The sequence below is a fragment of the Bombus vancouverensis genome, chromosome 9 (assembly GCF_051014615.1).
Source record: "Bombus vancouverensis nearcticus chromosome 9, iyBomVanc1_principal, whole genome shotgun sequence".
In the NCBI taxonomy this organism is placed as follows: domain Eukaryota; kingdom Metazoa; phylum Arthropoda; class Insecta; order Hymenoptera; family Apidae; genus Bombus; species Bombus vancouverensis.
In genome coordinates this window covers 9,310,081-9,334,456 of record NC_134919.1, presented here as the reverse complement: position 1 = coordinate 9,334,456, position 24,376 = coordinate 9,310,081, and the positions used below count along the sequence as shown (strand labels likewise).

General features: G+C 35.1%; 1 protein-coding gene across 7 annotated transcripts in view; it reads right to left on the bottom strand.

Annotated features, from left to right (window-relative positions):
• LOC117163442 (neurotrimin) overlaps positions 1 to 24,376 on the bottom strand; it is a 298,534-nt gene that overhangs the window by 75,369 nt on the left and 198,789 nt on the right. Inside the window, exon 1 of one of the 7 annotated variants that reach the window (XM_076621361.1) lies at positions 24,251 to 24,341. The exons of the other annotated variants lie outside the window; for them this stretch is intronic. Coding sequence (XP_076477476.1) covers positions 24,251 to 24,254 — 4 coding nt within the window. The 5' untranslated portion in view covers positions 24,255 to 24,341. Of the gene's footprint in view, positions 1 to 24,250; positions 24,342 to 24,376 lie in introns of those variants that run through there. 7 annotated transcript variants of the gene reach the window in all.

Genomic DNA, 24,376 nt, shown 5'->3' with positions numbered 1-24,376 from the left:
ATCTGAATAAATCCCGTCAGAAATTTATTAATTTCGGAAAGTTTGAAATTGAACATTGTTATAAAGCAGATGGATTGTTTGGCTATAAAGAATGCTTGTCAGTCGAATTGTAAAACAGTCATAATGAAATTCATTGATAAATTCATTGAAAATTGTATAATGGAGAATGATTTGTTTTATTCCATTTATAATTCAAGGTACTTTTCATAAACAGCTTCACAGTTATAAATTACAAGGTACATACATTTTGCAAGATATCTAATAAATAAAGTTATTTCGATATTCATTCATTTTTTTGACAGATAACATTTTTATTAGAAAATTATTTTGTAATAAAAGATTGCATTAAATTTGATGTATCTATTATGGAATTTCTTTTTCTATATTAATAAATTGATAATGTAAATTAGGTATTAAGGAACAACTAAAAAAACTAAGCTTTCAATTTGCTAACGTTACGCACTTGCGTACAAGTTTAAATAAGCTTATGGAAATACATAGAAAGTATAGGAAACCTGGAAGAAATAGTGACAATATCCTCATATTATTATATACAAATATAGACCCTCAAAGAACATACTAAATAGAGAACTTAACACTTAGGAAAGAAACATTTTCTTGAACATACGAATTTTGAACTCCATAACTCTTGATCTTAACAAGTTTGACATACTTTTACAGAATCTCGAGTCTCTATAATCTGGCATTTCAACTTCTTGCGAACAAAGCGGTATTAGCGAAATTTAGTAAACTGGATAAAATAAAAAGCACTTTAAAGTTTAAAAAGTCTGCTTCTACTTCGACTTTCTGCTACTTCTATGCATAAAATTGAACTTTCAAGCGTAGAAATGAGTGTAGAAATATCTAATAAGACTAAACATTTTGTTTTCATAAAATTGAGATAATATTACAAAATCATATTAATTCAGTATTAATTCTATTTACTCATAATTATTAGATTCATAAATTAGTTTGTAATTAATTTGTTTTTATCTCCCAATTCTTGCACATTCGTAACAGTATGCATATTAACTAGTAATATTACACATAAGCTAAATTAAATTGCATTCAATGATTAATCGTTAATCATTACTGATTAACAATAATATAATATGTTACTGTTGCTACAGGAAGCAAGACCTTGTTGCATAAAAACGCATTAATTCTTTACTGACAATAAAAACTCCAATTTTAAATGTGTAGAATTTTCTATAATTTTTTACTGAAGGAATTATTTTTACATTTTTCTTTCATTGATTATCATCAAATATATTTGAAAATAAACAAAGTGTCTGAGATTAAAATCTACTTTCCAGCAGCTTTTGTTCTCTATTTATTGAATATGTACTTTGAAATTACAATTGTCTTCTAAATTATAATGGAGCTCAGGTGAACACAACACAACAATAAAAGAGATAACTAATTTCATTAGCTTTTTAGTAAATTATATGTTGTGTGCTTCAAAGAAACTTATCAATAGATCCTTAAAACAGGCGAGTGAAGCCTATTATAATATTAAAATACACAGCAATGGTAATTATAAATTCTTTGATATTTCACATTTTTTCTCTTTATTTAAAATTTCTGTACTCATATATATCCACGTAAATTTATGGTATTGGTTCTATGAAATTTCTCATTTATCCTGTCCACCGTATCCTTTGTCTATGTCATGAAAGAAAAGATGAAAATATATTTTTCATCCTAGATTTTATGCAGTAGATGAAAACAGCAAGTCGTTCGGAGCGACTTTATCAAAAAAGGAATATAATGACATAAGAGCAGCTGTCGACAACCATCGTGGCGTATATTTATTGTAAAACCATGAGTCACGCGGGACCAAAATCGATTTGTCTTTACTGGCGAATTCGTATCGAGAGGCGAACCTAGCTAGATCTATCTATCAACGGTATGAAACGATGAAAAAAGGTATTTCAAACAAAAAAAGAAATGGGGGAAAACAGAACGACGCGTCGAAGAACGATGATGCAATTGAAAAATTGACGTATCCCGTTAAACTGCTATTACATTTTTCTCCTACGAATTTCACCATACCTTTGATACAATATCTTCGTTTGTGTGTGACAACAGTAAAAAAAAGAGAGAAAAATGGATGGAAATGGAAAGAGGTGAAATATTCTATTAAAAAATGTTTGTGTCACGATCGAAATTTTATTTCACTTTTTTTTGAACATATTAATTCATATTCAACGAAGCATATTGGGCTTTCAATTGGCCGTTTCTTCTCCACTCTATCAATCTTTTCAAAGCTTGCACTTAACAAAAATTAGATAGTAATTAAGAAGATATACAATTAAAACACAATGTTCTTTTCTATTTAATTGTTTATTTGAGTTATTAGCGACGTAACAATGTTAATTTAACAATTGTGGAACGAAAGTAAATCGTAAATCGGTGATAAAACTACGACAAATCTTCTTAAAACCTGCACCCATTGAAAGCTAAATAATAATTAAGGAATCGGTTAATTAGAAAAGAATGTTAATTCGACAATGAAGAAACTAGCTGAAATGGAATCTTGCACTTCCGTTTGAAACCAGAAGAGAAAACAGTGGGATAGTTGGTGCAGTTCCCATAATTGGCCCGCGTTCCCCAATATTAATCAACGTAATCAGAATCGCGAACTGCTGAAGATAATTTCGCTGCATTGTTTATTCACTTTGTCTCGGCGAATGGTTCGCGACTACATGTAAATTCCCGGAGGATCAAAAATCCCGGAGCAGCGGCGCCGCGAACTTGTATGTGGAAGCTACTAATACAGCTTTATATACCCAGAGGAGTATTTTACCCGAGTTCCTTCGTTCCGGTCTGTCGCCACTTTTCCGATAGGCTCTTTAACTAATTCAGGCATCGCTACCGTGACATCCTGGATAAAAATTCAGGGGGAATTAAAAAGGAAAAGGATGAAGTACGAAATTTATGGAAATCCTCGTAGTAACACCAACGTCCCCGTATTATGGCGGCGACCATTCCCTTGTAATGCCTAGTCATTACAATATCAAGGGTAACCAGCGAACAAAGCAAATACAGCAAGGTAAGGTTGTTTGAAACGTCTGAGCTTCAACATGTTAAAATTTAATCTTCAACTTTACGCAGAATAATCAAATTCGATTAAATCGTCATTGGTTTCTAATATGGTAACGGGAGAATGAGAAAATATCGTGCAGTCTAAAGTCCACCAAGAGAAAATATCAAAGACAAGAAAATAATTCGAACAATATTATGGTAAGATTATTTGAATCAGCAAGAAGGTATATTATAAAAACTAATAAAATAATTAAGAAAATAAAAAAAATAATTTACAAGACAAATTTAATCATTGTTAAATTGACTTAAGTATCTTCCATGTGACTTAGACTGGGGTCATACCAGACGGACGTTGCTCGCGTGACTCTGGCTTTAAATAACCTTACTTTAGCCCATTGTTGAAAAAAATAAATGAAATATCAGTGTATCATTGTACTGTCGACGTTAATTGTTAATTTAGCTTTGTTTCGTGGTGGAATAAAAGGCAGCGGAAATAATTTGATCATTAACAAGGTTCAATTAAGAGAAAGAACGACGGAAGTATCACGGGAAAATAAAATATTCTTTCTAATAAGGAGAATTGTACCGTGATTAAATTTAATTTTCTTTTCTCTATGAAATTAAAAGTGGAAGAAGCGATTGAGTTAACGATCATATTTTATTAAAATATTTGAATCTTTCTGTGGAAATTTAATAAATTGTATTAAAATAGAGATATTGAAGGAAAGTCTGGAGAAGCACCGGAAAATATACTATTTTAATATTTTCTGAAAGCACCTTACTGTAAAGACAGTTCAAAATTTGGCACGTGAACTACTTCTCCTCACATTTATTAACCAGAAGGAATCGATCGGGCTGCAATTTTTACGAGTCGTTTTTCATGCGCAACATATTGTCATCTGTCCATGTTCAGCACAGAGAGAGGAAAAATTATATACGAGGTCAAGCTATTGACAGTGGAAGTACGGTGAAATTAATGAGGCTTTGGGAACATACTAAATATCTTCAAACTTAATTCATAAAAATATCTTTGTATAATATTTCAGTTTCTTTTTAATTAATCGTTTCAATATTTGCATTAAAGTATTAAAATGATATTAATCGTTTCATTATAACAGTTTAAATATTAAGATTTGATTTAAATATCTAGTTTGAACAAATACTAAAGTTTAGATGCAGTATAGATAATCGAGTAGTTTCATTATTATCCTAAGTTGAATTTAAAATATTTTATGGAATGATGAAATTTACGTAGGTAGCGTAAGCTGACAGTCAAATATTTGCATCGAATATCTGTACAAATCTATAAATTTTCCGATTCCTCGACAAAAGAGGTATTTCTTGAATGCATTATCAAACCGTTACTTTCAAAGACGCTCAATATCTCATCATCATCCGTATTCGAAGCAAATCTCTCGAATTTATCGAAAACCGATACCAGCTTGAGAAAATTATCTTCAATGCTATGTGCGATATAGATAACATTACCCATTGGTCAATACTATAAATATGGAAACATAAAGCCGTAATATTATTTCACGGTAAATATTGGAAAATATTGGAAAATTGAATTCAAATGCCTCGAAATGACATTCGCAAAATATCTCGATCGACGTTGAAGGAAAGGTTTTCAAGAATTGTCCTACTTCCTGTAAGACTGATTAATTCATGAGTTTGCACGTTTTCAATGGAAATATCCCTGTTATTTTAAATTTCAATATTGCCACTAGCGCTACTACGAAAATAAATCTTTGTTACATTTATGAAAGTATAATTTTGAACTATTTCTAAATATTTGAAAAAGCAACGTATTCGTCGTATAGAATATAGAATATATTTTGCTCTATTCTATTCGTTTTTAAAAGTCGATATGTGGGATAATCACAAAATATAGAGGCACTTCCCCATTGTTAAAATTATCACGTGAACTCGCGTAGCTTTCTGATACAATTTTACTAATAAATTACGAGCAAGATTGCATCTAACTATAACTGTTAAATCCAATTAACATGGACTTCGCCTTTCGTTACACAGCTACTCGCCAGATTCGCCATGGTACTTGTGACTGGAAATTTTACAAGAATTATTGCTGCGCAAATAACGCTGGAATTTCTCGCAAACATGGCGATCGATAGAAATAACAAAAGAGTTCTCTAAATAAACGCAGCGCAGCTCGGTGAAAGAGAAGGAAAGGAAAATTATGCTTTCATGTTCGTGTTTGTTGGAAAAGCGGGTTTAAACGATCGCACAACGTTCCATGGCATTTCATCCTTTCCACCGATAGATAAAAAATCGATTCCCCGATATCTCTTTCATCTTTTTTCTATCCTTGGACTTACCGTTGGGTGACTTGACGGTTTTCGATAATAAAGACGTCTATTTTCATGATAATGTATGGAAGGTTAGAGCTACTGGGGACTTTCGCAAATTCTGTTCGTCGTCCCATCCCTTTTCTAATTTCCCCGGAATTTTATCTCTCAATTCGATGAAGATTATATTTGAAGTTATTTTCACTTAGTACTTTCAGTTAAAACTCCATGTTTTTTAAGCATGTTAATAGAACGATCATTATATGTAATACACATATATGTAGAAGAATTGAAAACGGAATTTTCAAATTAAATAATACCTGTATAAAGAATGGTATTCGATATATATAAATACGATGTGCCCACTCAAATATCATGCACAATTTTTCGACAATAAAAGTTAAATAAAAAAAGGTTATGAACCAAAAACTCATCCCTGTTGAGTGAACTGGGCTGGAAAGATAAATGTTCTACTTCCATTGCAATTAGCTTGTTGAACAAAAAAAAAATTAATGTTTTATGTTTGTTAAAATTGTTTTAGTGCCCTGTAGGTAGAACGCGATGGAAAAGAATTATATCTCTCTTTTTACAATTAAACAATTTTTAATTACAGAAATAGAAAACATTTTTTGAAATGTTTGTTTGAGTGTTCTCGTTATAAAAAAATGAGAATATTTTTATAATGATGAATACAGAAATAGTATTTGTGAACAAACGTTTTTTAGTAGGTATATAACACAAGCAATGGAAATAGAAATTTCTAATAAGATACAAATAAGGTATTACACGTATCTAAACTTTTACATAATAAAATGACACACGGCTTAATACATTTTATTACTAAAATAATTGAATAGCTAACTAAATATTTCCAAATTACAATTAACAAAGTATACATACATTACCATACTCGAGGTAACGATTTGTTAAATATCCAATTATAAAATTCCACTTTATTTCCTTCAAATCCAGCTAAAAATAGTAGGGAGAGAAGAGAATTAGCAGTTACCTCTTCCTTATCCTGTACTTATTTTGATAACTCAAAGTCGCGCAAATGCGGAGATACACGAGCCACCGGGGATATTACAGAAACTCGCAGGAGCATAAATTTAATTTTAAGCTCAACCCTGTTAATCTTTCCCTCCTTATACACGACGAGTGCTTCTTAGCCGACGTAAAATAACGAACGCTATATGCAAAGAGACAATGACGTAGATCGCAGGACATTTACTTAACTTACATTATGTAAAGATACTAATTGTTAATAACTAATTTGATAGATCAGAAGCTGCCCGTATTCTGCATGTACATATACACCGTATGCTTCTTTAAATCAATTTCTATCATTGTCATCTAGATGGGTCATAAGATCAGGATATTTGTATAAAACATTAAAACAGACACCTTGCATATACATGAAACTTTTGTTACAACTTTAAATATACACGATTTTCTCCTTCATTTTATGATACTCTATTTGACATAATTATATATAATCATCAATTATATCTATTATGTATAAAATATAATGTATTTAATATGATCAAGCAAACATAATCTGCTTAAAAATAGATATATTCCATATACTTGTATTTACACAAGTTTCAAACCCCAGACAATAATTTGCTAAAAATGTTAATAAGATTCGAATCATTCTCAAGACATTTGTCACTCATTCTTTAAGGCTCTTCACCCCATCTTAAAAAAGTCTCGAATTATTTATCTCAGTCTTTGAAACCCCTAAACTTTCATTACTGACCGATTTTAATACCTCGCCATCCCGTTTACACTTTTTCTACGAGACATCAGGGACGCATGAAAGATACGAGGAATAAAAGGGGTGAATCTCGAGGCGTGAACGCAAAAATTGGATACCGTGAGATCAGAGCGGTACGAGGACGTGGCAATTGCACAGCAAATTAACCAGGAGCGTCGTAAAAGTGTGAGAACGGTTATACTTCGCCCTAAGCTGCCCCTCTGTCGGCCATTGCCGGTGCCACTAACACTCTATCGTCTACCGACCAGCGGTTACCATTCCCTTCTTTGGTCTTCCTGCCCTTTTTTTGCCCGCGAACTAAATAAAATATGGATCAAAGCAACGAAGTTTCTCTCTCTCTTACTCCAGGCCAAGTGTGCCACTCGCAGCTGGTAGTTGGGGATAAGTTTCCAACTTTAGAACGAAGACACCCCTTGTGGTGAGTTTAGCACCCTTGTATCGAGGTTTTGTACACGTGCACCAGACGGAGAAAAGCTGCTGCTGTTGCTGCTGCTACTTGTGTTTCCGCCGTGTGCTCTTACTAAAGGGCTTGTTGCGAACGAACTGGTATACATGTAATGGGGAATGAGTTGCTGGAACTTGCCAGGTTAAATCGTATTTCGGAAGCTTTCTTTTGTTTCTTAGCAACAATACTCTCAAATGATTTTCTAGTGATACGAGCAGCGAGCTGTGAATGACTTGTTAACACATTCAACGAGTTGGCAAAGTAATTTTTATTATGGATAGACTTTTAGAAGCTAAGCTAATTAACTTCATTTCTTATTCGCTTCTTCACTTCATTCTATATGTATATGATCAATATTTAATTCTCGAGAAACAAACTATGAAATACATATAAACAATTTAAATTCATAAATATCTCCACGACCAGTTTCATATACCAAATACTGGAACTCCTTAAAAAGACCACTTAAATTCTTACCGTTCAACCAACTTAATAGCCCTCTTTCCTCCAAAATTACAAACATTCAATGCCCACTCTCATCGATCTCCTAAAATTGTTCAGACTCAACAGCTCGAAGGGATTTATATTTCTGGCGTTTCTAAAAAATTAACACGAAAGTCACAGAAAAGCAATGGTTTCCAAACGGAATTTGCGCGCACGAAACCACCTAACCTATTGATTCTAGGTCTGGCAGAAGAGTTGAAAAACAGTCGATATGTACGTAGATCCGATAACTTTCTGAAGTTCACGGATCTCATTGGCGAGGAGAAGCGGCTCGAACGGAGCAAAAGTCACGGTGCGGTGTCGAATCAATAGAAGAGCCGATGTAAATCGAACGCTTGGTTCCGTGTTCGCTGACCAAGCAAACACCACAGTCGCGGGTAGCGAGATCTCGCTTTCGAAAAAAAAATTCCACGGTTCCATCGAGCGGCAGTCATTCGTCTGTGTTAAAAAGGGATTCGATGTCGATATCGGGGCATACATCACACACGTGATCGATGATAGCGATTCGAGCAGATGGCTGCAGCCAGTTGTTTCATGCGCGGATTGAGAGAGGAACATTGTTTCGGCTTAAAGATAACGCTTTGTTTCCGCTGCTACGCCGGGAACAATGCACACAAGCGAAAATCGAATAACGCGCGTAAAGCTCCAGATAAGCGGGTGGAAAAAGCCTCGGCTCAAGCAGCTTTCATATTTCACCACCAGGCTCGCGGCTCTTCGTCGTATTTTCCATTCTATCCTGTTCTCACCCTTTTAATTACTGATAGAGAAACGGGCCCCGGTATGTGCACCGTCTGGAACATCGATCGCGGCAACATTTAATGGAATCGCGTATACCGCGGTTGGAAAGATTAAAAGTCGCGAGATTTTTCCACCTTTCCCCGGTTCTCTTCCCCCCTTTTTTCGGTTTCCACCATCGTAAAGTTATGTCGTAAAGGTGTTTGAAAAAGATAAAAAGCGTATGGAGATTTTGTGAGCAACGAGCAGATAATTTTTGGGGATCTATTGGAAAGTTTGTGGGTGTAGTAATTGGTAAATTGGATAGAAAATGGTTGGCTAATATGAGCTTCTGAATTTTGTAATTTATATAAACACAGCTCTGTATTTTAGTATTATGTCAATTAATTGTTCGAGCTAAAGAAATTTTATGATTTCTTTAATTTTCATGAAGAAAGACGAGCGCTCAATACTACTGTTAGGGTACAAATGATTCATCGTTGGAACAAACAATGTATTAAAAGACGTGTAACGGTCGATAGAATTTTAAGTTAACGATGGTTGAGGTAAAAATTTTCCTTTAAATTTTTTTAAAATTCTTTGAGAGAAAAAAACTCCAGTACTCTGATCAGTACTCTAATTAGTTTAGAGACATTAAAGGGTGTATCTTAATAACATGAATGAAACATTTAACAATTCGAAATTAATTGAATATGCAGATGAAGAGCAATTGCAAGTAAAAATATATGCATATTATATAGAAGATTAACTGTTTGGAATTTTAGCTAAATCAAGTGATTTCTTTCCTCTTAAAGAACGTACACACAACACAACCTTTTGATTAATCTAATAACCTAATAATACAATTCTAGAATTTTTTGTATTATCTTTATGAAACATCCTGTATACGTGGAAGTCTCCACTAATAACTGAACAAGTAATTAGAAAACTATTTGGGATAATTGTGTATGTGCTGAAACCAGACGATCCACGGTACACGAGGTAAAACGTTTGTTGCTAATTAAGATTCTCTTGTTACGTTGCTGTTGAAACTACGAAGATGCTCTTTGCTAGGAGTGAACTGGAAGTGGGAAAGCGCAGTTCTTTACAAGAGCTATGCTTCAAATTGCCGGGTCCTGGGAGCTGTTTATGAAGAGGAGCCCCATTTATTTCGAAAACGAGTGGCCATCTAACACAAAAGCAGAGGGCTGTTTATATACCTTGTTGAGTTACTACTAATTTAAGACTCGACTGGTTAAAGAAACGTGTTTTCGCTTTTGCTTCTGTCCTTGTTAGTGACTTCTCAAACATTAAATCTGCCTCTTTAGTTTTTGTCATTTTATAGCATACTTCCTACTATGTGAGTGTTCGTGTAGATTAGTAAAATGATTATGAGATTAATTTTAGATCTGTCAATTATTCAAATGTTAATCGACCATGAATCATGTTGATCGTTAAATAGATCAAGTTTTGCTGTCACAGTATGATGGCAAATAGATAATGTAATTTAAGAGTAGATATTCCGAAAAATACGTAAAACGTTCGCTCAAAAAAAATTATATAGTGCAAGAAAATAACATAAATAACAGCGAATTGCAAAGAAATTTCTGAGAAATCGTACCACTAAACACGCTCTTCTTTACTTCTTAATTTATGAAATTGATCAATACTACTTCTGAGCGATGTATATTTCATATATTTATAAAAACAATTATCTTTTCATCTGCTCCTCACAAGCTCCATCAAAACCAACCTATATCCCTATGTACATTTTATTAAACCAATTTTATAATATAAAATACTTCAAGACTAGTAAATCATTAAATTAATTAATCATTAATTAGTCAACAAATCACTAATTAGAAAGCATTCAACTCAAGTTATTTGGAATATTCGACCAGCAATTCAGTAACTGTATATTGTAGCGTTGGAATAAGTAGTTAAAATTGGAGAGCAGACAAAGCGCGAAAGATTGGTCCAGCAAAATCCCAGCGGCCAGTCCGGGCGTAGGTAACAGCTTTATGATTTATTCGTTCAATCATCGTAATGTACATCAACTCGAATTAGCGTGTTGCGCGTGGAGGCATGTATATCGAGTTATCGCGAGGATCGCAGCCAGCAAGTGGGTCCTCTGGTGTGTGCGTGTTTGTACGTGTGTGTAGAACGTGGCGACGTGAATGGCGAGGGCCAGAGCGATCGGGAGGCGAATCCGGCGTGCAACAAAATAGTAACAGGCCGCGGATCAAATGGAGCACTCTTTGACGTCGCGCGGACGCTCGGCTCTGCGGATCCCCGGTGTTCCCAATGGTTGTGAAACGATCGATACGCGAAACAAAGTGCGCCGGCCAGTGCACATTTCTATACGTTCCAATCCGAAGGGCAATTCAATTGCGGCGGACGTCCCATACGGCCATCTGCAATATTCTCCGCGAGCAATCGTCCTCCAGAGACCGTCAATGTATGCGCTCGCGCGCCTCCCAATGACATTTACATTTATATTGACACGGTGCTCGAATGGGTTCTTGAACAGTGGCGTACGCTTAAATGCATTTGCGGTGCCGGCTTAACGACCAATTTCAAATTTTTCCCCCTCGATCCCGATACCCGACCGATTTAGCCTATGCAACGAGCGTAGGAACAATACTATCGTGTTATCACCTGTGAACAATTGTTCGTTGCAAGATCCCAGTTACTCAGATATCTCTCTTGTCAGAGTTTCCATGGCATCTCCTTCATGACATGTTGGTTATTTTTATGGGATTTGGTAAAATTCTCAGACGAATTCTGGCCGTCTAACTTTAATAAAAGCGATTCTGGTTACCTAACATGGAGCAGGCGCTAGTGCACTAGAAGTGACTGTGGCGACTTTCTTACACTCTAGGGATGCACGTCGAAAACACAATCCCAGAAAGCACTCGCTTAACTATTCTATTTCCTACATATAATTTTCTGACCTGATCTCGAATATATCTGCGTCCAAATCTACTATGAAATCCTAAATCCTAGATGAAATGCAATCTCACTTGCCCGTCTCACTAATGTATCTTTCCTTCCCTTTGATATAAAGGATCGAATTCAGACAAATATTATTCCCAGCTGAGTATTACTTAAACACGAATTAAAAAGAATTTTTCAAAAATAATGAAAATAATTGCAGAAAATTGGTGATATCAGGTTCTATATCGGAAATCAGATTAACGATTCCGACACAAACGAGATGTATAGGACACATACGTTAATAAAAACGTTCACTTGGTTAATATTGAAAACCAGTACCATAAATTAAGATTAACAGATTTACAAAATGGTTAATTAGTCAATGAGCGTCTTAGAAGCTTAAAAGCTTTTGAATTATAAAGAGCTTGTGAAGTAAGATAATCTTCAGAACTGGTAAAGATTAAGCCAGAGATTTTGAAGTATTCTTAACTCTCAAAAGTGAATGTAACCTTAAGGAGCTAATCTATTATCCAATAAAATTAACTAATACAGTAAAAAAGAGAGACTAATTATTACAAAATAAAAATGTATTTTGGTATCAACTTGATATCACCCTTTCTTTTTGCATCAATGTAATATCTTAATATGTCATAAATATCGTAGTTAAAAATTTACTCTTTCATCAGAGGTTTCGTGATATGTACACAAACGTTGTTGAAAGATTAGAAATTTCAAAAGTTACTGACACATAAAAATACAAATTGCAGAAACGTGAAATATCTCATTAGAAATACATTGGACTTTTTGAATGACATACACTATATCGAAAGTTCGAACAAGTCGTTTCATACTTTAATATAACATTCTCCATATTTCTGTATCAGTGGTACATTTTTAACCTTTTCGACGTCGCGATCCATTTGCGATATTACAAAAACTTTCCAGTATGCAAACCCTGCCGAGTTTCTGCTGAACTCACGTGGCAGCTCCTGATGTAATATACGAACAGTAGCAGAGTATCACTGTTCTGTAACTTACATTTCAAATACAATGTATAATGTATACGATATCTATATAAAAGATGAAGTTACTATTATTACTACGAAATATTTTCAAACATTATACTTCATGAGAAAATCGAATTTCATAATCTTCTTTTTTTAAAAAATGAAAAAATTGGCAATAAATCTTCACAGCTGACTTTTGAAATCTTTACTATTAACTGTGAGGCAATTACAGAAATGCAATGTAATTATGTTATTAAAAAAGCCAAAAAGATAGAATTATAGTAGTTTCTTGAAATTTTTATTGTCGAGCACGTCGAGTACTGTATAAAGTCAGCTACACAATGTTCAGTGCAAATAAGTCATTTGGAAACATAAAGATTAGAAAGAACGGATTTAAAGCAGGTATTATATTTTTCACAGCTATTTTCTGAACTTTCCTATATGCACTTGTATGGCTATAATCTAAAATTTGGCGTTCATAAATTTTTAAAAACTTTTTTAATAAACGAGTCACGTTATGCAGCGACGTAGCCTACGGCTATCGTTCCTAGATGATTGGGTTCTTATAAGTAAAGAAAGAAGTAGATTGCGTCCAGATAACTCGTTTTGCGGTTGATAGCCAAACCCCATACACGACTGAATGAGTCAATATACGAAATACAACTAAATTCGACTCACGTATTTGCTCGACCCTTTAAATGCAATCCTGAACGTTACGAGGCCGTGTAATTTACGTGAAACCACATTTCGTTAAGGCGGAAATTGATGAAATATATATTTAGAATAATATAATAATGACCGAATATTATAATCGAAACTAATGTGCTTCCATAAGGATGCAAATTTAGCGATCTATTAAAATCACGAAATGAGAATTAATAAGTAGTAAATTACTGTCATATTATTAGATTTTTGCGTTAATAATAATGCGTTAATCCCTAATAAATGTTACTTCCCAACAAAATTGTTTATACTCTTCAGTCATAAACACCTACTATCACTTTCAGATAATGAGAAACTCACTAACTCTGTAATTCTTTCATAAAATCTGAGTTACAATTAGAATGTTCCGCAAAAAAGGAAAATTCTGCAAAGTTAATAATTCGAACAATCTTTTCCAATCCCTTTTCCCTCCCATTGGAAATGCGAACTAATATAGAAACTTTGAACGCAATTCAACTTACAATTACTTTTACGATTGCCTGCGTGACTATAGCTTAAAAGAAATTTTCAAGCGATATTGTAAACGATTATGTGGCCCTGATCTTCTCTTATTCCAAATGAACAAACGCACAATTGATGTATTAAGAAATTAAAGCCCGTTCATGTTACAAAAGTACAAGTTGAAATCCTCAAATTACAAGACATTACTTTGACCCGATGATGTTTCAATCCCACAGCAGACAAGAGTTAGCAGTTCGGAAATCCTCTTGTAGTAAGTAGTACTTAATGCCTCCGTAGTTACGAAGCAAATCAACCTCTCTTCTACGCAAGGGTTTCTGCTTATCCGTTCCATCGTTATGTACATTAACTCGCTAAAATACTCGAACGTTTTCCGCAGAAAAATTTTATCTCCATATTATATGATTCTTCGGATTTTGGTCGTGCTTTTTGATCAATGGTAGTTTTGTTCTGACGTTTCGTGAATATTCTGATTCGCTTGTTCGAGTCTGCCCTGAAACGTCGGAGCAAAACGTGCTATTGAAAACACGATCGAAACTCAAACAGCCACAAATATGCCATTTCATAATTATCGTTAAAGTTTAAGATCGAAAATACACTGTACATGTTCAATAGAACAGTTTAAAATTTCATTAGAACTGTAATGAAACACGGTCGTCACGACTATATTGGTCAAACTTAAAACGAATCTGAAAGTGAATACAGAAGTTACAATGCATTCATTTCAAGCGGGTACTAAATATCCTGCGATTTCTACGTACATTTTGACATTTGTTTCTAATTTTATCGACATAATGATAGCCCAGTCCCATTGCAGTGCTAATGTCAAAATGTTACATATAACGTACAAAACATATTCGTAAAGGTTTTTCATAAATGTTCGAATAATTGCGTAAGCCACTAGAAATCTCAGAAATAACTGAGAAAATATTCAAGCAGCTATTATCTCTCGATTTCTTTCAAATATTACGTAAAGCTATAAAAGTATCTATAAAATATAGAAACTGAGAAAATTTTATTCCATATTTTCGACCTACTTTTCTCAGTAGAACAACGCTTTCGCCGGTTGTACCATGATTACTGTGGCACCTTGCATATTAGTATTTGCAACGAATGAGCTTTCATTGCTCTACAAATAAATGGCTGTACAATTTTGTTTTGCAACCACCCGGCTGCCCAAGTAGTAGATGGTTGGTGGCTTAGTGAGCGTCAAGAGAGCTATGTAAAAGCGGTATCTGTTCATATGTCGCGGGTATTATTCCATGGACGTAGCCAACCGACACGACTACGTCGGCCGCCGTATTCTATCCTGTGTCGGCCCCGTGTAAGCATACAAGTGTTTTCTTCGTCTCTGTTCTTTTACTACACAGCTCCTCTATCACAAAGTACACGTCTCAGAGTGGAATTCTTGCGAAAAGAAGGTCTCGTATGCGTCCGGGGAGATTCGTCGAAATATTTCCGCTGACTGCCTTTCTTGTTTCTACCTCTTGCGGGCAAACGAGAGTAACGGGTGGCGCACGGGCTGAAGCGGAAACAGAAAAGGGGATAAGAGGGTCGACGACGAGGGACCAGGTGGAGAAAGGAAACCTGTATGCTCTTTTCTTCTTTCTCCGGGCGAACATGGACCACCGTGGTCGCAGTATCACAAAGGATCTTTCTATATGCCAGTTTCGACGGTTTCTTGCTGAAAGTGAGGAGACGACAGTATCAAACGCATTTCATTATTGCACTGCTTAGAGACACTGGCTGGTTAAGAAGGCGAGCGTGTGTGTATAGTTGGCTGGCGAGGACGTTGTGCGAACTAACCAAGTATAAATAATTAGCGTAATTGGAGAGGACTGAACGTAACTTCTGATGCAGTAAAAATTTAATTGAGAAAGATAGGAGATATATGTTGACTATGGATTATGGTTGATATTGGGTGATGTTGATGTCGTAATATGTATGTAAATTGATTGTTTTATACTGTAGAATGATTATTGATAAGGATTGTGGTTTTATGTTTTAAGCTTGGCTCTGCCTTTTAATTCATTAAATGAAAGAAATTGAAAAAACAATGGGACTAACATTTCCATCTGCGATTTCGATGGAATAATGACTTATGTTTTTGTAAACTCTTAAAAATTTCATGGATATTAACGCCTTTGCGAAGTTTAGAATTGTATTCGATAACACGTATACTGGTTATGTGATTTATAATTTCACGAATCTCACTCCATTTGCTACTCGAACGTGTCTCAAGTGCCTCATTATATCCATTCTGCCAAGCACACCAGTTAGTGAAATCAACATTCTTGAATGGGACTAAGGAATATAGTACTTGAGTTTGATTTGTATATATTGCGGGTGTTATTTTTACATTTTAATAAATCTCAATGGGCTCAATAATGCGTTTTTATCAGATTTACTAACAAAACAATTGTCATCGTATATTCTTATGTAATTAAACATATAGTTTTTGTGAGATAAAATCTGCAAATTGCAATGGGATAATTTCGAAATGTTAAGCTTCGTTTGAAGAAAATAATAATTATTTGTAACTATCTAATAGCTTTTTCCTCTTGTTAAAATAAATTTGATGATTCTGTCTTAAAATATGCTATACGTTGCATGTTCAAAGATGCTCGAAGTCAGTCTATAACTTGCTAAATATGCAATAAACGAAAATTGTTGTGCAAGTACGTTATAAAATATCTCATTTTTCAGTTGTCTTATCTTTCTTCACGCATTTATTTCATTTTTTCCCCAGGTAATGTGCTGAAAGCTTATCATCCGTGCATTATTGACACTTTGATTTATGAACTTGCACAGCTTTCAACGTTGTTTCCTGTGATCTATGTGTATTTATATGTATGTAAAAAAAATATTTAAACTTCATCTATGAACATCTATATGAAATTCTATGTGAAATAAATATTCATATAATATAATATGATACATTGTTATAGTCATTTAAAAATCTTATCTAAATAAAAAGTAAAATAAGAAAAATCTAATTTCTGTACAGTACTTTTCTTTTACTTGTACTTTAATATCATGCAACCCATGTTCCAAACATTTCCTCATATAACAAACATCTTATTAATAAACCAAGATTATTATATTAGACAACTCACTTTGTATATAAAAATATCTTATTTTCTATATAATATTATTACAATGACTAGTTATTTCCACTGAAATATTAATGTATCCTGTTTTTAACAAATGATAGATTGCAATGTCAAAAAACATATAAAAACCACGTAAATAATATAAACTAATGTAACTAAACTAAAAAGTAATATAGGCTAATGCAAGGCGTTACATATAAACACTTACATATGTTTATATTATCAATTCAACATTTAATAGAATTTCTATTATATGCCTTCTTTAACTTAACTATGCTTCAGACGTGGACCACGAATATGAACAGGAAATTTACTTCAACTCTTGTCTCTTTCGAGGTCGCATTAATAACGAAGCAGCCCGTTTTGCGGCTTCAACGCTTCGATCAAATGAACCGCCATCATAAAGCTGTTTACGCTTGGTTACGTATCCTGTTTCGAAATATTCAGTCTCATAAAGGACTGCAATGGACTGGAGGGAAGGACTGGCTGGAATTCCATCGTACTATCTGTGCTTTGCCATCGGCATCTAACTTCCTTTCTCGCGTCAGGAACTCCGTCATTATTCTCCCAGCTAAGAAAACTTCTCCATGGGGACAGTCAGGAGGAACTCCAGGCTCTTTTTCTTCTTTTTTCTTTTTTTCCTTCTTGGGGCACGGTGATTTAATGCCTGAGAGTACGATGGTCTGAGGGGACCGGATGCTTAATCAAAATCATTGCCTGCGGATTCGTGTCGAGAAACGAGCCGAGAGGAAGGCAATTTCGCGAAGTGTGTCCGGATTAGCGCTAGTCCGTTGTCAGTTTAGAGGTAAATAAGCGGAATAAGACGAGGTCGGGACGATTGTGCGTGCTTTACAAGATAGTCGAGTGGAATAATAATAAGGCCGCGCGCGGAGAACGTTTATACGCCCGTTTAAACGACCCGACAAATTGTTCTCGTCTTCGCCGCGCTGGAAAATGTCAACCCACCTTTGCCACAACTGACATACCAATTCTTGTTCTTCCGTTTTCTCCTCTTACGTCCACTTTCATTCCTTTGGTATAAGGGTGCACAGTTTGTTCGATTATATACGGTGTTTTAAACTGAATTGTAATAATGTGACTCTAATATGAGGCAAATTTAATTCTCAAGTAGATAAGCTGATACTCTAAGTGAATTTTCACTTGAGAATTTTTTGAGAAAAGAATTTCTATTTTCGTAGAAAAATTGCTCGTTTTACTTTAAGTAATTTACATTATCAAACCATGTTTCTTAACACCGCGGTTATAAAACAGAATTCCAAGGATTCGTTTAATATTTTTTTAACCGCTATTTCTATCACCTAAATTCTACAATTTTATGAAATATAAATAATTTGAAATATTTATGAAATTATGGTTTGCCATTAATAGCTTGATATCTACCGAAACGCTCATATGAAGGAAGAAGATGCGTTCATAATTATCCAGCCAGGTCAATTACATTCTTTTATGCATAAATTCCTCAGTTTACCCACGTAATTTACGTTCGTAATCGCATTTGCCTATCCAGCCACGAAGGAAACCCCCACTGGTTTCGTTATCAATTTATTGTAACGTGAAATCCGAATTCGCTAACGCGGCCCTGCTCGCAATTTCGTCCCGATATGACGACAGTGATATCATCCGGATATTGATCTTGGTGTTCGACACGCTTACACGGGACACGTATGTACACACGTGTAGCTGCCTGTTCATGAAAGCAGGGACCTGTTGGTATACCAGGCCTCTAACCATGCTGGACAAAATATCGACACGGTGCGGTGGAAAAGCCTCTCCGATTAATTTGTTGCGAAATTCCGTTTGGTCCTCTTTTTCGATCTTTTTATTATAAAATTTCTTTAACGCTAGAATTACCAGCAACTAAAATATAAAAGTCGAACCGAAGAAATCAAATTGATCGGTATCGTAGAAAAGCTTCATCGATTAATTGTATGTTATAAAGTTCTATGGCACCCTCTTTTTCCTTCTCTTTTACCATAACTGTTCTCTATAGCGCTAGAATTAGTGACGAGAAGATATATAATGCAAGGAGAAAAACAATGACTTTATCATTTGATTTTCGTTAAACATACGTATCGATTTGTATCGAATTCAGTATCCATTAGTATATTTCGGAAGCTTCTAAAATGTTGTATCTTTTTAGGTAACTACGGAATAAAACATAAATTTACAACTTCACAATAAATATCGAAAAAGGAAGTATGAAACGTATCGTTTTGAACGGAAACTTATATTTTTGATTGAGTTGCATTTTATAAATTGTAAAGAAATTAATACATATAATAAGGCGGTTTAATTAAGAAATTTCGTCTTGAAATTCATAATTTTCAAAAATAAACTTTCAAAGGTTTGACAAAGGTGGAATCGCCACCGAGAAACTCTCGCGTGTGTATAAATTAATTAAAATTATGCGTTACAGAGATTTTAAAGTCTAGTTATCCGTGTAGGAAGACGAGAATGTTTTGGTATAAAAGAAAACGTGATATTTTGCTAGCGTATGAGTTATATGAAAAGAACTTGATTGACAGTGTCTCCATTTGTGCTCCTTTGTTCTCTTGTCAAAAAATAGAACCATTTTTCAAACGATGTCTGGCGACAATAAATGGCTAGGACATAACAATATGACTGAAAAAGGTATCGGTTTTTCAGGAACCTCGTTAACAACAGCAAAGCCTGGTTTCCATCAAAAGAAGATTACATGGTTATTGATAGGATATTAAAGAAGTATTTTAACACAAAATGTCAAAGGTTGAAAAATGTATAAAAAGATACTCTTGATAAAGAATCAAAGAGTTCCTCTTATTAAATTAATATCAAATCTTATGCAACGATAAATTAAGAATACAAGAAATCGACAGATCATTCGTTAAAAAAATTGATTTATAATATTGGATTAAAAAAAGAACGTATTTTTATTCCTTTGTTCATGTATCAAATATAGCCTTCAATATATTTCCAATCGTTTTACTTCTTACGAAATTATTCTGACGATAAAAAATATACAACCTTCAAGAAGAATAATTGTATGTCGAGCTCTTTGATTTATAATCAATGTTTTTTAAAGAAGATTATAGTAATAAATTCATGGGAATGTAAGACATTTTTACTAGTTTCAGTTTACCAGTTTCAGTAGTCTGGAAAGTTTAATTTAATACGTTCCTATACAAATTAAAGGTTTTGCAGATACAATATATTTTCAATTGATTGTTTGCAATCGGATCAATTACTATACTAGATTATTAATGGCTTATAATCAGCTTATTTTTGTAAAAGGGTAAATTTTATAATTGAGAAATTCATTACTTAATGTTAGTTTTATGCCACGAATGTTAACTCACTGCTAATATATAGTTATTTATTTTTTATTATATGACGTATTTTATCCATCCTAAGAATATAGACTTGATAAAAGTCCATGATAACTAATCTTTCCCAAAATAATAGAATTGAACTGGTTATGTGTCGTTAAGAATCTATTATAGTGGTTGATTTTTCAGATTATTTAGATTTTACATATAAAACCTTGAATTCCTAAGATAATCTAATGAATATACAAGCGAGATCTGGCGATAGAAATTTGCCAGATGCTATATCAACCCAATATAAATTAAAAGCCAAGGCATCCTTTGAAATTGCATTTACAATACATCCAAAGAGATTTGCACAAACTTGTGACAACGATGACAGGGTAGAATCGATTAGGGTAAACTTTGATTTCAATTTGCCACAATTTAACGCAACTGATAATCAAGGATCTCTGTGTTTCGTCAACCATGCTGGTAACATTGCTGCTTTCACGATGGCGTGAAACAGGCTGCGGATTATTATGCAGATAATGTGCATTTGCAATGTAATGTCGGTGGTATGCTCGACGCGGCGGCGGAGCGTGCGAATGTTCTCGCGACGCTGCTCGTCAAAATGACGCTGCCTCGAATGTGTGCAGCTCTCGCTTTTCACGGTTGTCGGACTTACTCGTCGACGTTTTCGACCGCTCAAAAACCTCTCTCGAATCTGACTAGTAACGCTCGCGAGTAAAAAAAATCAACCAGACCACATGCTCCTCTGTTCCTTCCGTGCCTCTGTTCCCTTTAACCGAATGGTTCCCTCTTCCGGATCAATGTTTTTGCTTTTATGATATCTCGGATGAAATTAGTTCTTCGTCTAAACTAAAATTCTTGCCTTCACTTTTAAGTTTCACAGTACGATTTTGTTAGTGTAACCATGATTTAATTATATGGAAATTATATGCAATGGTGTTTTGTTGGGAATTACTATTGGTTAAATTAGGTCGCCTGAAAAGTTTAGTTCCGTTGGCTTAAAAGAGGTAGAAATCTGGTAAATGACTATACGAGCTGGTCGAGGAAAACTTTCAACGCAGAGCTGCTGTGTCTATTCCGTTTTCTGTCTTAAATTAATGAAAGGAATTAATGAAGGAATAGAAACAAAAATTGTATTACACTTTTAAAGTAAATAGTACAATTAGTGAAAGTGAGCATATAAACCAGCTAAGCGTATTAGATCTAAGAATCATTACTTAATGAAACGTATTTGTAATTAATAAAAGTAAGTGTAATTTATGTGTTCGTTAACACGACTTTCTAAAATTCAAAGAACTTAAATCTTCCAAATCTAGCAGCGATATTTGAATCCAACGATGAATCCAAAGAATTTCAGAAAACTCAGTAATCTTTCTTTCTCATGGCTATCAAAATAAAACCCTCGAAAATTGGAATTGTCAAATTCAAACAGTGAAAAAGCCACAATCCTAAATCTAACAGTAAATCCAAAGAATTCCTTAATGAAGTAAAATGGACTACCAAAACTCTCGGAAGTTCAATAATCCATCATCTATCCATAAAATGAAACAAAATCCTGGAAAAGCCTTGAAAACATACTGAAACTGATGAAACCGAAATCTCTAACGACTCCAAAGGGATCTCCTATCATCACGTTACATTCTGCGATAAAGCATCCTCATAGATTCGCTTACGTTTCATCGATGTCTTTCCGGTTGGTCGTTCGAAGACAAAGACCCGTGCAAAACGTAGAGCGTCGTCAGCTCGGTTCGCTGTCGCATCATCAGGAATCTAGTTCGCCATTGTCTAGAGACGCGTGAGCGGTTGTTGAGGCCGCAGAAGGAAGAAGCACATTCGTCAATGTGGAATCGACGACGAATTGCCGCGAGGTTGTATCGAGCTGTGTGTTGCGCTCACAATAACCCTGATTCGTGTTCAGGCCACGGCTTGAAAGAAACGAACGACCGCAAAAGCGACGAAAGACAAAGACAGCAAGATAGAGACAGAGAGGATGTCCAACCGAGAGGACCGCCACGTTTCTATAGGTTTGCGGTGGAGATCCGTTAAAGGCAGCACACACTCGCTGACGAGGCTTTCGCTGGCTGTACGGCGCCTTTGCAGCGAGGTTTAGGGGCCGATGGACGCAAGGGAAACGGGATACTTTGCTGTGTGGTGGTAGGAACAAGGAGGAGGACGAGGATTTCAGCGGAGGAGAAACAGGATAGAAAACCAGAGAGAGGGTGAGGGAATTGAGGATCGAGGTGGAAGCAGAGGAGAGAGCCGAGCTCAGCGAGGAATCGCCCAGCCGGAAAACGCGACACCACCGGAAGATTGCACTATCGCGCACCCACTTGTTTTCTATCCCCTCGCCGTGGCCTTTCGCCCTGTCTCCCCTTGTCCGCTCGTACATTTCTCCGTTGTCCTAACAACGATCCTCCAATAGTATATACAAATCTGCTGCTTCTCAGCCTCCTTTTGTTCCACAGTGCGGTCACCCTATCGTTCGAGTCCCTCCCCTACGATCTGTCCCTGTATCCTTTGCGAAAACGAGACATAACGCTTGCGAGGATATTCTAAACGTCCGACTGGGTTAAGCAGAAGTAGCTCGCATGAAAGCTATTTAGAAAGAGAAAGAGAGAGAGAGATTTGGAGAATCGTTGAGGTCTCGTTTCTTGTTAGTGAATTGAGAGGATGTAACTGAGAAATAAGCTGGGATTGTCCGTTTTGTTTAATGAGTTCAAGCAGCGGAACTGCTTTTAGTCTTTGTTCCTCAACCTTTACAATTGCTAGTGTAAACTGAACTTTGTTAATGTACCTCTGGTTTGAGTGGCAGGATCGTGACGTATGCAAATCCAATGCTTTGATTCCTCCTTTCTTATTCATTGTGTTAATAGATATCGTATTTCTGGATGGTATAATGGTTTTCCGTTAGAGCAAACGAACGAATTCAGATTCTTTACATCGATTTAATGTCCTTGCTTGTTATATAAGCTGCGCTTACAAGTGATATATGTACATAATTTTTATGAAGCCTTGTTCATCGTTAGGTAATTAAAATACGTATGCATCTGTATTGTATGCATATGATGGTCGTAATTATTTGATAGGAGCGATAGTATTATACTGTATATTAATTTTCTAATGAAAGTAAACATAAATTGAAAGACTTCTAATTCTACCTTCCATCAAATTCTCATCTCTAAATTATGAATTTTCATAATTAACCTTTTCCTATTATTCAAATTAATAAATTGCAATTCATAACTTTTAATATCACCTTGTCAAAGAAATAACGTATACCGATATAAAAGAGTACACATGTTAATTATCTTTAAATTTCCTACCTCTGCTGTGAAATTCTAATTTTCTAACTATGTACGCAAATTCTATAAAAGTTATCTGCGTATAAATAAATTATATTGCCTATCATTTAAATATCTAGCCAATGCTAAATTTCATACACACAAACAATATATTTATACAACAGCAATCGTTTGAACGCAAGTTAAAATTTCATTTAGCCGCGATCAAATGAATATCGATCCAATAGCAACCCATTTTCGAATGAATAAATTTCCTTCGGCAACGAATTTGGCCGGCGCAATGAAATCGCTGTAGCTAAGACCGCAGCTAGGTACATCCGCTTTTATGAGGTTAGGTAACGTCGGTTTCGTTGATTAAAACTCCTCGCGTCTGTCTGCAGTCTTTTCTCCGCACAAAGGCGGAAACTCGCGACGCGAAAAAGCTGCTTCAACAGAGAAAGTGGGATAGAGAGGCTTCTTATCCCGGAAATTGAAAAAGGCACAAACGGTCATAGTGGCGGCTTTCGGAAGTGGCGAACAGGTTAAAAAAGGGGACCGGAAACTGCAGGAAGAGCACGCCTTCCGTAGGTATACTTACGCATTCGAGTTCTTTTCTCAGGGTGATGGCGACGTAGCCAGATTTTGGCATGAGAATGAGAGACGATGTAACTCTATTCACTGGTGAAACGTCTATCCGCGTGTACATTATCGTTCATAAGTATTC